Source organism: Rhynchophorus ferrugineus, unplaced genomic scaffold (genome assembly GCF_030347505.1).
Source record: "Rhynchophorus ferrugineus isolate W39M unplaced genomic scaffold, kcgeb_rfMv2 rfM18, whole genome shotgun sequence".
Classification (NCBI taxonomy): domain Eukaryota; kingdom Metazoa; phylum Arthropoda; class Insecta; order Coleoptera; family Curculionidae; genus Rhynchophorus; species Rhynchophorus ferrugineus.
This window is the reverse complement of record NW_027472597.1, coordinates 501,174-512,661: the sequence shown is the minus strand read 5'-3', so window position 1 is coordinate 512,661 and position 11,488 is coordinate 501,174. Positions and strand designations below refer to the sequence as shown.

General features: G+C 33.8%; 1 protein-coding gene across 2 annotated transcripts; it reads right to left on the bottom strand.

Annotated features, from left to right (window-relative positions):
• Positions 1-1,163: 1,163 nt before the first annotated feature.
• LOC143205867 (N-acetylglucosamine-6-sulfatase) lies at positions 1,164-10,605 on the bottom strand. Of its 2 annotated transcripts, XM_076418901.1 has the most exons (9): positions 10,320-10,605; positions 10,212-10,271; positions 9,805-10,011; positions 9,592-9,744; positions 5,208-5,381; positions 4,957-5,152; positions 3,741-4,057; positions 1,727-1,843; positions 1,164-1,663 (listed from the first exon to the last, which is right to left on the bottom strand). In XM_076418901.1, the coding sequence occupies exons 1-9, from the start codon at positions 10,446-10,448 to the stop codon at positions 1,517-1,519; spliced, it is 1,500 nt and encodes a 499-aa protein (XP_076275016.1). In that variant the 5' UTR covers positions 10,449-10,605; the 3' UTR covers positions 1,164-1,516. The 2 variants fall into 2 exon arrangements, with proteins under 2 accessions (XP_076275016.1, XP_076275017.1); XM_076418902.1 differs by lacking the exon at positions 5,208-5,381.
• Between the last annotated feature and the right edge of the window lie 883 nt (positions 10,606-11,488).

Here is an 11,488-nt window from a genome sequence, read left to right as displayed (position 1 = left end):
TATATAGAGTAATATAAGGCGAATATAAAAAATTAAGAAGAATCTGTGAGTAAACCGATGCATATAGTTTTCCAACAAGAAGAAGAAAACAAGAACTTGAGTGATGATGAAAAAAAAGCATTCAAGAGCACTTAGATAGTTCTGGGTTATATTAAAAAGATTCTGATTTCGAGTTGGAAATAGAGTGTTAATGAATCTGATAGTAATGGAAATAACAAACATATTAGGATTTGATTCTGATGGTCTAGACGAAAATAAGAATAAAACAAAGGGAACTGTGAAGAATGTTAAAAGAAAAGAAAAAACAAAAGTGAACATCCATTAATAATTGATTTGGAGTATAGAGATAAAGAACAGAAGAAAGCTCATGACTGCAGTGATGACCAATTAGTATGATACCTCAATGATGCCAGAAGACCATGAACTAATGTAAGGCGGAAGTGGACTTGAAGGAGCAAGTTATGAAGACTGGTATGGTAACCAACTAGGAAGTTTTAATGGATTCATGCCATTTGATAAAAACAACCCAAAGGCATGGAAGAAATTCATTCGAAGAGAAATACATGTGTATGTTTGACAGCTCAAGAACAAACTATATAATCGATATTAAATTGTTGACAGTGTTTTGTCGACTATTTCTATGATTGTTCAAAGAGAAAATTGTTTTTAAGTAGAAAACTGACTGTTACCTTTGTTTATCACATAATTGTGTAGATTTATTTGATTAAATTATTAATTAAAATTAAATTCTAACCATGTAAAAATAGAATAGTCCTAAGTTAAAACAAATTTGTATGTACAATGTAATAGTTTTGTTCTGGCAATTTAAATGTACTTTTGTAATTTTTGTTTACAATCTTAATTAGGTTAAGTTATTTAGTACATTTAAATTGAAGGGAAGTGTTAAATATATGACCAGTCTCGATACAAGAGCCAGTATAGAAAAGAGGAAGGAAATTTAATAGAGGGCGCTATGACTTGTATCGAGTGGGTATAAATTACCAGGGATCAAAATAAAGTTTCTCTTTTGTTCCAAGGCCATAAGTGGTGTATTAATTCCCTCCCGTCCCGAATCATAAGTGATTCGTAAAACGAGATACTGCCATCTCGATTCATTCGGTGCTGTGGCTTTAACCGAGTTTGTAAAAATAAATAGAGAGCAATTCAGTTGAATCCAATGTTTTAATTGTCCAAACACCTTCAACAAATCGATTCTACAAAATTGGCTCTAACAGTAATTAACATGCATTGCTTATATTTATATCTAAAAATAATAAAATTATTCTTATAAGAATTATGAGATCACATAAACATATAGATAAACATGATTTTTTATATTAAAACCATTAATTTAAAACCATTACATCTTCAAATTAAGTATCTAATATTAAATCTATTAGATTATATTACTATTTAGCTACATTCATTACAAAAGCAGGAAATATAACAATTACAGACTAAAAATATCACTTATTAGTCACAAGAAACTTTCTATAATAAAGAAAGACAACCAATATCACAAAGCCTTGCAAGATTTACCCACACAATGTTCGAAATTATTTAAAATATTGTGATAAAATTTAATCAAATCTATATCCAGGTATGTATAAACATTGCGCAATTCATAAGGATCCGACGACAAATTGTAAGCTTCCACAAAATTCTAAAAATACATTAGTGAAAAATTAACATCTGAAATTTCATAATAAAAAAAACATTGTTTTACCTGATTATCCAAAAAACGACAAAATTTAAACCTTAACTCTCCACGAAAATCAATAACACAGGTATAGGTATTATTTCTGCTATCTTGACATTTACACCAACTGCTTATGGTACATCCCTATAACATGAAAAAATATTTAATTCACTATCTACAACAAATATAATTATATCCAATGTATCATTTGAAAGTTGGTTAACAATTAATTAATGACCCAGAATAATGACTTAACAGGTCAATTGAAAAATACGCAGACTCAGACATAGATGGCGCTACTAGAATTAAATCCATATGTTTTTTAATTAGCGATAACCCCCAAAAGATGCGTGTATAAATTTGAAAACTGTCGGATCATTAGTTTGTGAATTATAGCATTTTGAGTGACGCAACTTTTGTTATTGTGGAAAAAATGGAGGAATTTTGCGTCTTGATAAAATATTCCATTTTGAAGGGAAAAAATACAGTTGAAGCAAAAACTTGGCTTGATGCCGAGTTTCCGGACACTGCCCCAGGAAAATCTACCATCAAGGATTGGTATGCTAAATCTAGACGTGGTAAAATGAGCACCGAAGACGGTGAATGTAGTGGACGCCCAAAAGAGATTGTTACCACCGAAAACATTTAAAAAATCCACAAAATTATTTTGAATGGCCGTAAATTGAAATTGAATAGAAAGCAGACACTCTAAATATATCAACTGAATGTGTACATCATACCATTCATGAATATTTGGGTATGAGAAAGCTCTGTTCAAAATGGATGCCGCGCAAGCTCTTTTGACCGAAAACAACGATGAGTTCATGATTCGGAGCAATGTTTGATGATAATCGAGTGGAATAAACCCGAGTTTTTTCATCGATATGTGACAATGAATGAAACATAGCTCCATCATTTCACTGAAGTCCAATCGACAGTCATCCAAGTGGACAGCACACGATGAACCCGCTCCAAAGCGTGGAAAACGCGACAGTGGACTGGCAAGGTTAAGGCGTCTGTATTTTGAGATGTGCATGGAATAATTTTCACTGACTACCTTGAAAAAGGAAGGACCATCAACAGCGACTACTACATAGCGTTATTGGACCGTTTGAAGGGTGGACCGAAAACGGCCGCATTTGAAGAAAAACAAAGTGCTACTTCACCAAGACAATGCACCGTGTCAAAAATCCATTAAATGGGCTTCGAATTGCTTCCTCATCCACCGTACTCTCCAGATCTGGCCCCCAGCGACTATTTCCTGTTCTCAGATCTCAAGAGAATGCTCGCTGGGAAGAAATTTTCGTCAAATGAAGAAGTGATCGACGAAACTGAGGCCTATTTTGATGCAAAAGACACATCGTATTACAAAAATGGTATCGAAAAGTTGAAGGGTCACTATAATCAGTGTATCACCCTTGAAGGGAATTATGTTGAATAAAAAAACTAATTTTGCCAAAAGTTGTGGTTTACTATGGTAGGCCGGGGACTTCAATTGACCTGTTAGATATTATATTAGTGGAAAAAATATTTTTGAAACCAAAAAGTAACTTGATAATCATTATGGTGATTGTCATGTAAACTAATGAGAGGTTTGTTTACCCAAAACCTGCAGTTTATTTCCCGGAAAGATAAAAAAGGCCCAAAATAAAGTTTTGGAAAAGCGGAAATCTATGAGGTGGTTGACCCCTTAAATATATCTATATATTGTATACTTTTTTGTAACAATTAAGCATTCCTAAATTGCCTTTGAATTCATTTACGCCGGTCCAAAAACAACACATCGACTATTTAGATATCTAGAATTGAGAAAGCAAAATTAAAAGAAAAAGGAGGAATACGAATCACCTTCAACGGTGGCTATTCAAAAAGTTTTATGTTTAATAAAATATTTGCTTGATATATTGCTTTACTATTAAGTTTAGAGTAGAGTCTACATGGAATAGAATAAATACATTCTATAATAAAACTTATCGAGCTCTCATATCGAACGGCAAAACTTATTAAATAACTTAGTATATTAAATAAAACTTCAACTTACAGTTACATTAGAGTCATATTTCCACGGGCATCCTCTTTCTGCCATTTTATCTTCACCTTCACCCCAATATTCCAAAAATATATACTTAAGGGTAACAACATTTCGTTTATTAAATAGCTGCTTTTTGAAACTGTTTCCATCCATAATTTGATCAGTTTTAATACCAGCTAAATGAAGAATAGTAGGAGCAATATCCACTGAAGACACAGGATAAGGTTCCAGAATCCTTTTTGGGACACCAGGTCCACTTATTAACAGCGGAACTCTGGTATCTGCCTCATAAGGCTGACGTTTATCCCAAGGTTGACCAAACTGACCTAGAATTGAAATGGATTATAAAGATTATATATATATAAATATATATATATATATATATATATATTGTGCTGTGTGCTGGCTTGCGAAAAATGTGTGCTGTACATGGTGAACCTATTTCCCTTCGGTAGTAGCTAAATTATAGTATAGGTGTTATTCACAAAATTGTTGAACCACTTTCACAATGCTGGATACAAAAAGAAACCTCGATACATACATACATACATACATTTACATACATACATACATCTAAGTTAATTGCAAGAAACCTATATACATGAATATCTACAGTCACCTGCTAGACCAGAATGAAATCGAGTTGTTTTTATATCGCGTTTATAGCACCTGCAGTAACCAATAATGGTTGGTGAGCGTTTATCACTGAAAAAACCGATAAAGATGATGCTATGTGTATAGCGTATAATGAGACTGCATGAGAATCATCTAGCATTAGCTACTTCTAGTTGGTCCAAAACACAATTATAGACAACTAGAGAAATTACACAGGTAATTCAAAGAAGACAACTACAATTAAATAATATGAGATGATTATTTGTTATCTTACATCATGACAATTTTTGGTGACCCGTCAAAAATTCCGTTAAATTACATGGCAATTTTTTGATGCATTTACCGCATAGCATCATCTATCAACCCTGATCTATGCAGAATTTGTTCCTGGAAGTTTCCAGAACAACAAAAACTATTTTCCAGTAACTTGTCGACAAAAGTGGGGCATGTTTGATTGAAACTAAATGAGTTTCACACCATCATAAAATTGTAATTCACCTAAACAAAAGTAATTCACCAAACTTTTTCCCAGACCCAACATATAAAATGTGACATTAAGAAAAACAAAACAAAAAAGGCGAAATTTAAGTTTATCAAAAAAATAAATAACCTATATGATATCCGTTATCCGAATTTATAATAAAATAAGTTTTGTGAAATAATTTGAGCTTTTTTAATTGAAGTACAACTCTCTCCACGAGATCATCAACAGCTAGTAAAGTCTGAAGTCTTCGCCTCTGTATATTGTCCAATATCGTAATATTCTTTGGTAAACTGACAGGTGGCATTTGCACTATCCAGTGTTTCTAAAAAATACATTCAGTAAGGAAATGATTTATAAACTGTTGTAATATTTCCTACATTATTTGAGGTGTAGTTAAATGATGGGTTTGTCACTACACCAACGGAAGAAAATTTATTGATATATCTTTTGGGTGGAATAAAAGGAGCATGGCTAGCTGGAGGAGCAACCATCATAAAAAATGGCTTATCTATCACAGATTTTTGATTCAGGAAACTCAAACTGTAATTGGCCTGAAATATTAAACATAATGTTTATGTTGTGTGACAACAGATATAAATATATTATTGAGATTAACCAAAATTGTAAAAACCAACTACTGTTAAGCAGCTAGGGGTTTAAGAAATGAAACTGCCCTGACATTTTTTCCATTCCAACAAGGAATATTTCTTTTGGAGAGAAATTCCACAAATAACTTTTAAAGTTAATTATTTTATAATTTAACTATTTATAGTATGTTGGATATATAAACAATTAAGTGGCAGCGCCTACATGTGACGGCATCATGTATATATGGTTGCATAAGTAGATTTTAGTGTAGTTATCTAAAAATATAAAATTATAAGCGCATGTTCGTGTCAAAGCCACCCGGACGGGATGGAGATCCCGCCGTCTTGATTCATTCTGTGTTGTGGCTTTGACTAAGTCGGTTGAAAAGTGTAAATACAGAGCGACTCAATTGGACCCAGCATTTTAATTATCCAATCACCTTCACCAAACCAGGTTTGTAAAATCCTTTTCTAACAAATCAGAAATAGGATAGTGAACAACGCGTCATAATGGATTTCAAGAACACCACGATGAAACGCCCAGCCATCCGAGAAAAACCCAGGAAAGACAAAAGAAGACGGTAGCGTAGCCGAGGTAGCAAAACTACCACGAGGTCGAGGTCTCCCAGTGACTCTCAACCGATGAGAAAAAGATCAGGGAAAATCAGCTGAAAGGAAGCAGAATAAAGTACGAAGTAACAAGACGTCGCCAGCACGAGCGAACGGAGGAGAGACGCCGACGAGCGGGTCAGCAGTCTAGAGAGCAAGAAGAGTTGAGTCGTCATAAAGTCAACCAACAAATTGAGGAACGCTAACCGGTGCAACTAGTGAACCAAGATGGCGGAAAACGCACAAGACGCCAACCGGTAGGCCACCAATGGGGACACTAGCTAGCGGTACAAGGGGAAGAAGAAAATCCACCTCCGCCTGTGGCGTGCCCACCAGCAGGTACGCCAACAATTGCAGAACGCCATGTAATGCAATCGCCTCAGTCCGCGACGTGCCAACCCGCAGGTACGCCATCGATCGAGAGACGCCAGATGATGCCGCTACTACAACCGGAGACAAATCAGTCCATCCCAGGTACGCCGACGATCGAAGAACACCATGTGGTGCCGTGGCCCCAGTCCGCGATGTACCAATCAGCCAATCGTTGATCGAAAGATGCCAGGCGATGCAGCAACTGCGACCAGGGACCAATCAACCCATTACAGGTACACCATTACTCAAAAGACTGCTGAGAAGAAACCAACCAGCGCAGCGGCCGCAGCCCGAGGTCTACCAATCAACGACACATACCAGACAGGTCGAGGAGCTCCAGTCGGTGATACATCGACGCCCGAGGCCGGTCGGCCAGGCGACCGGGTAGGCGTCCATCCGGACACATATCGCAGTCCGAGACTCTCCAACGGACCAGTCTACCCCAGCATAAGGCCTCAAGAGCCCCTATAAGATACATGTCATTGGGTTGCGGCACAGGAACCCTCGAACTGGTCTCAGAATACGGAACATTGAGAAGATCAATTACCAACAAGGGGGTACTAGTCAGAAAACTACGATAAGTGCCCACCATCGAACTATCACCAGGGGGAGCATCACCCAGGAAGCCACTACGATGACTATCTGTAACTAAGTCGCCATCAAGGGGAGCGATACCAGGCCGAACCTTATGAAGACTGGCCACAACAGAATCATCGAGAGAGCATCACCAGTTAGGTCAACAAGATGAACACCCACAAAACTTTACCACTACACCATAGAAACACTTGCCTGGAATATTTCTAGGACTTCCCATATAATGTACCTTTGCAACAGATAGCGTAACACTTTTTTAAACTTTTAAAACGCTAGAATAAGAATGACACATATGTGTAATATCGTGATTTCCTAAATACTTGAGAGTTGTGTATTGTGAACGATCATCAAAATTTATGAAGTAATTATGAAATAATAAATCGATAAAGAAAAATTCTAATGAAGAAATTTGTAATTAAAGAAGAAAATTCTAATAAAGAAAAAAAAGAAAAAAATTGGTAGTTTATTTCTGTTAGCACATTGGCTGAAAAGTCCCAGGTCTAACACATAGATGGCGCTAGTTTTATTGCAATCGCTGCTTTTTCAGTTAGTAAAAACCTTCAAAAGAAATTTCATGATATTCTACTCATAAGTTTGTTGTTTTATTTTATTGTGCTAAGAGTGACACTACTTTTGTTATTTTGAAAACAATGGATCAAAAACAATTTCGTGTTTTAATTTTACACAGCTTCTTGATGGAAAAAAATGCCCCTCAAGCGAAGCAATGGCTTGAAAAGTGTTATAGGGACTCCGCTCCATCAGAAACAATTATAAAACTTTGGTTTACTGACTTCATACGTAGTTGTAGAGGCACCAGTGATGCAGAACCCAGTGGACATCCAAATGAGGTCGTAATACCGATAACATCAAAAATATCAACAAAATCGTTTTGAATTATCGAAAAGTGAAGTTGCGTGAATTAGCGAAATCGTAAAGTTATCAAAAGAGCGTGTTGGTTTTATATTATATGAGCATTTGACTATGAGAAAGCTATATTTAAAGTGGGTGCCGCGTTTACTCGCAATTGGCCGAAAATAAGAACGTGTTGATGATTCTGTGTTTGGTTATGTTTAACCGTAACAAACCGGAATTTTTGCGTCGATATGTAAGAATGGATGAAACATGGATCCATCACTTCACTCCAGAATCAAAACCATCGTCATGTGAGTAGGCAGCAACTGGTGACAAGCTTATTTTGAGGCAAAAGATACATCGTTCTACAAAAGTGGTATTAAAATTTTAGAGCGGCGCTGGAATTATTGTATGGCTCTTGATGGGGTTTTGCATTGATGAATAATGCCAATTTTGAACAAACAAAAACGTTTTCTTTGTTACGTCCGGAATTTTTCAGCCCTTGTGTTAAGAACATTTTGGTATATATAGATACCTGATGGCCTTTGATGGGAACTTTGGTATAAATATAATGGCACTTGTAATCTAAACACAAGTAATTATTTTAACCTATATATCCTCTCTTCTATATATTAATCGGCTTAGCGACAAATTTGTCCCCCTTTTTGAGGAAAACTGGGGCACGTGGCGGCCTTAAAATTGGCACACTTAAATTTTATTTTTTAAATCTAAAGTGTTCATATAATAGGCGCTACAAATAAATTCTAATAAAATAAAATACGCCCAAACCAAGCAACCAGTAATTATTACTTTATAGATGTAAATTTTGAAAAATCAATAGTTAATTGATTAATTGTAAGTACATTCCTTTAATATACATACAACTCTAAATAGTAAAAAATAATTTACCTATTTGACTTCCTTATTAACAATTAATAACAATTTCGAAATTGTTAATCGACTTCAAAAAAGGCGGAGGCTCTATGTTCGACTGTACATATATATATAACATAATATGTTTTTATGTTAAAACAGAGTATATATTTATATATATTTTTATATATATATACAGAAAACTAACTTATAATACTTTGTTATAACATTCACTGGTGTAGTAATTGAATGTAATGTAATAATAATATACATTGCTGATCTTATGTTGTAAAAGTTTTACTGTAAAAACTAGTTTCAGTAATGCATCATTTTTATAGTATTCCCTTACTAAGTTATGAGAGAAACATGATTAACTTAATAAATTGTGGTCAAATATCAATCACAAGTTTCAGTAATTCTTTGTTACTGCCATCATGCCTATTAATTTTCTTGTTTAATTTTAAAATAGACATCAAATCCAGTTGGAATTATTAATTTATTAAAGATTAACATATCATATTGATAAAAAATCAGTTGTGATCTCAGTACTTTTATATGTATTATCAAGTATAGTATGGAAAAAAGTCAAAAAAACTTAAAGAATTATTGTGACCTTATGATAATGCACAATAGCCTATATAGTCCTTAATATTTAGTGTTAATGCCACAGTTTGTTGAAGCTTAAATGCACTCAGTATGATGTAAAGATAGGAGAATTTCAAAAATTGCACAAATTCAAGTATAGAGATACTAAAATAATTTTCAGATATAAACAATTGCTTCTAGAACAAATAATGAATATGCTAAGATAATACATTTAGAGGATATATTCAAGAAAAAGTTACTTTAATCCTCCTCATTATATGATACTTACCAGCAAATCAGTTAAATAAAGATTATGTATTTTGACAGCAGTACCATTTACTGATAACGTGTAATTGTAATATTTTGAATTCCCTTTTAGACCAATCCACCAATCATACCCTTTGGGTACATGACTAGTACCACCTGAAAATTTTGATCCATACTGAAACATGAAATATTTAAAAATTAAGAAATATTTGATCTAAGTAAATATACCACCTACCTGATTTAAATATTTTCCAGCATAAAATGTAGTGTAATTGGCATGACTTTGAAGGAGAGCTGCTATAGAATAAGGCTCATGATTTATTTGCCATTGTTCACTGTTGCAATTTCCTGATACTGAGTTATTGACAACCCCTAAATTATGAGCAAACTTCCCAGTTAAGATTGTACTTCGGCTTGGACAACAAAGTGGTGTATTTACAAACTGCAAAAAGCATACTGCATAAATATTAACCTAATCATGTTAATACATGATAATTAAAATTTGTAGCTAATTATGTTGCACTTTTCGTCATAAACATGTTTAAAAAAGAAACCTTTAGAAATTACAAAAAATAAGATCAAAACTACATGTTTACTGGATAATAAAAAAATTAAACCAACTATTTAGAAATACATCCTTACCGCATTCAAGAAAAATTTCCCCCTATCAGCTATAAGGCTTAAAGATTTTTTCATGGACATCTAAAACAGTCATAATGGTGATAAGTTCAATTGTACAAAAAAACTTACCAAGCCATTTAGCATCAAGTCTTGGTCGTCGGTTAAAATATAAACAAAATTTGGGGATATGCGATCACAAAGACAGCAATTTAAAGCAAATGAAATAATTAATGTTTTAACAAAAACACCTTTTTCCATATTGATAAAACACTTTAATTTAAACTACATATGCAATTTACAATTAAATAATAATATATATATCTCTTAAACCTGGGACGGCACTAGTTCAATTCCCTGACATTCTTGAGCTATTCTTATACCAAGAGCGAATATTCCAATGCTTTTTACTAAAGCCCTACGCAAAAAAAAAACTTCACTTAACCTTACTTAGTTATAATATTCAGGCGTACCACTTAAATTCGTCATAGTACAGTCCTTTAACAAAAGCTATAACTCCACCTTGTTTTGTCATTTTAGGTGTTTAAATATCTACTCCGTGCAGCTAGAGACAAGCGTCTTTTCATAAAAGAACTTGCCAACTTTTTCTATATTCCCAACCACAAAATATTGTAAAAATCTTTCATAATCCTTTGTATTGTGTTACCAACTTAATTTTATTATGAATTAACGTTGGGAACTATCGACTGAAAATAGTCGAAACAGTCGATAGTTCAAAAACTAAGGACTGTTATATTTTATTAGAATGGGCATATTTCATAGGATATAGAGTCTTCTATTTCTGTATTCTGTGGGCATATTTGTTCCAACCGTACGATAAGTTACAGGGATATATCATTATACGTATTTCTTCTTTATTTTTAATGCCCATGGAAATAAATTGTTGTATGTTAAAGAAGAGTTTTTCTATCAGAAAATTAATTTATTAGAAATATTTAGTATGAATACTGTTTACCGTTAATATTGTTTACAAAATTTAGCAACTGCTACTGTAAAAACTTTCAAATTTTCAACTTTTCAAATCGTTTGGAATCGGTATAATTTATGGAACCTTTCAAATTTAAATTTAGTTTTTAAGATCTTACGAAAGAACTTTTGATAATTGAATAATAATCGAGAGAGTTAGATCGAAAGTAACTAAAAGTACAGTTTGAAACAGTCGATAGTAAAAAATAATAAAATCAGTCGAACCAAAAATAGCTAAAGAAGCAGTTGATAGTCAAGAGTAGTCAATCACTAAATAGTCTATAGTCGTTTCCAGTCGATAGTTCCCAACGCTA

What these genes read in the sequence shown, in the direction of transcription:
- LOC143205867 (XM_076418901.1), bottom strand. Translation starts at nt 10,448, where the DNA reads ATGGAAAAAGGTGTTTTTGTTAAAACATTAATTATTTCATTTGCTTTA. An exon ending in ACTTGATGCTAAATGGCTTG is followed by an intron (nt 10,272 to 10,319) that starts GTAAGTTTTTTT and finishes TGACTGTTTTAG; the next exon opens with ATGTCCATGAAAAAATCTTT. An exon ending in AATATGACTCTAATGTAACT is followed by an intron (nt 1,844 to 3,740) that starts GTAAGTTGAAGT and finishes TTCATGTTATAG; the next exon opens with GGATGTACCATAAGCAGTTG.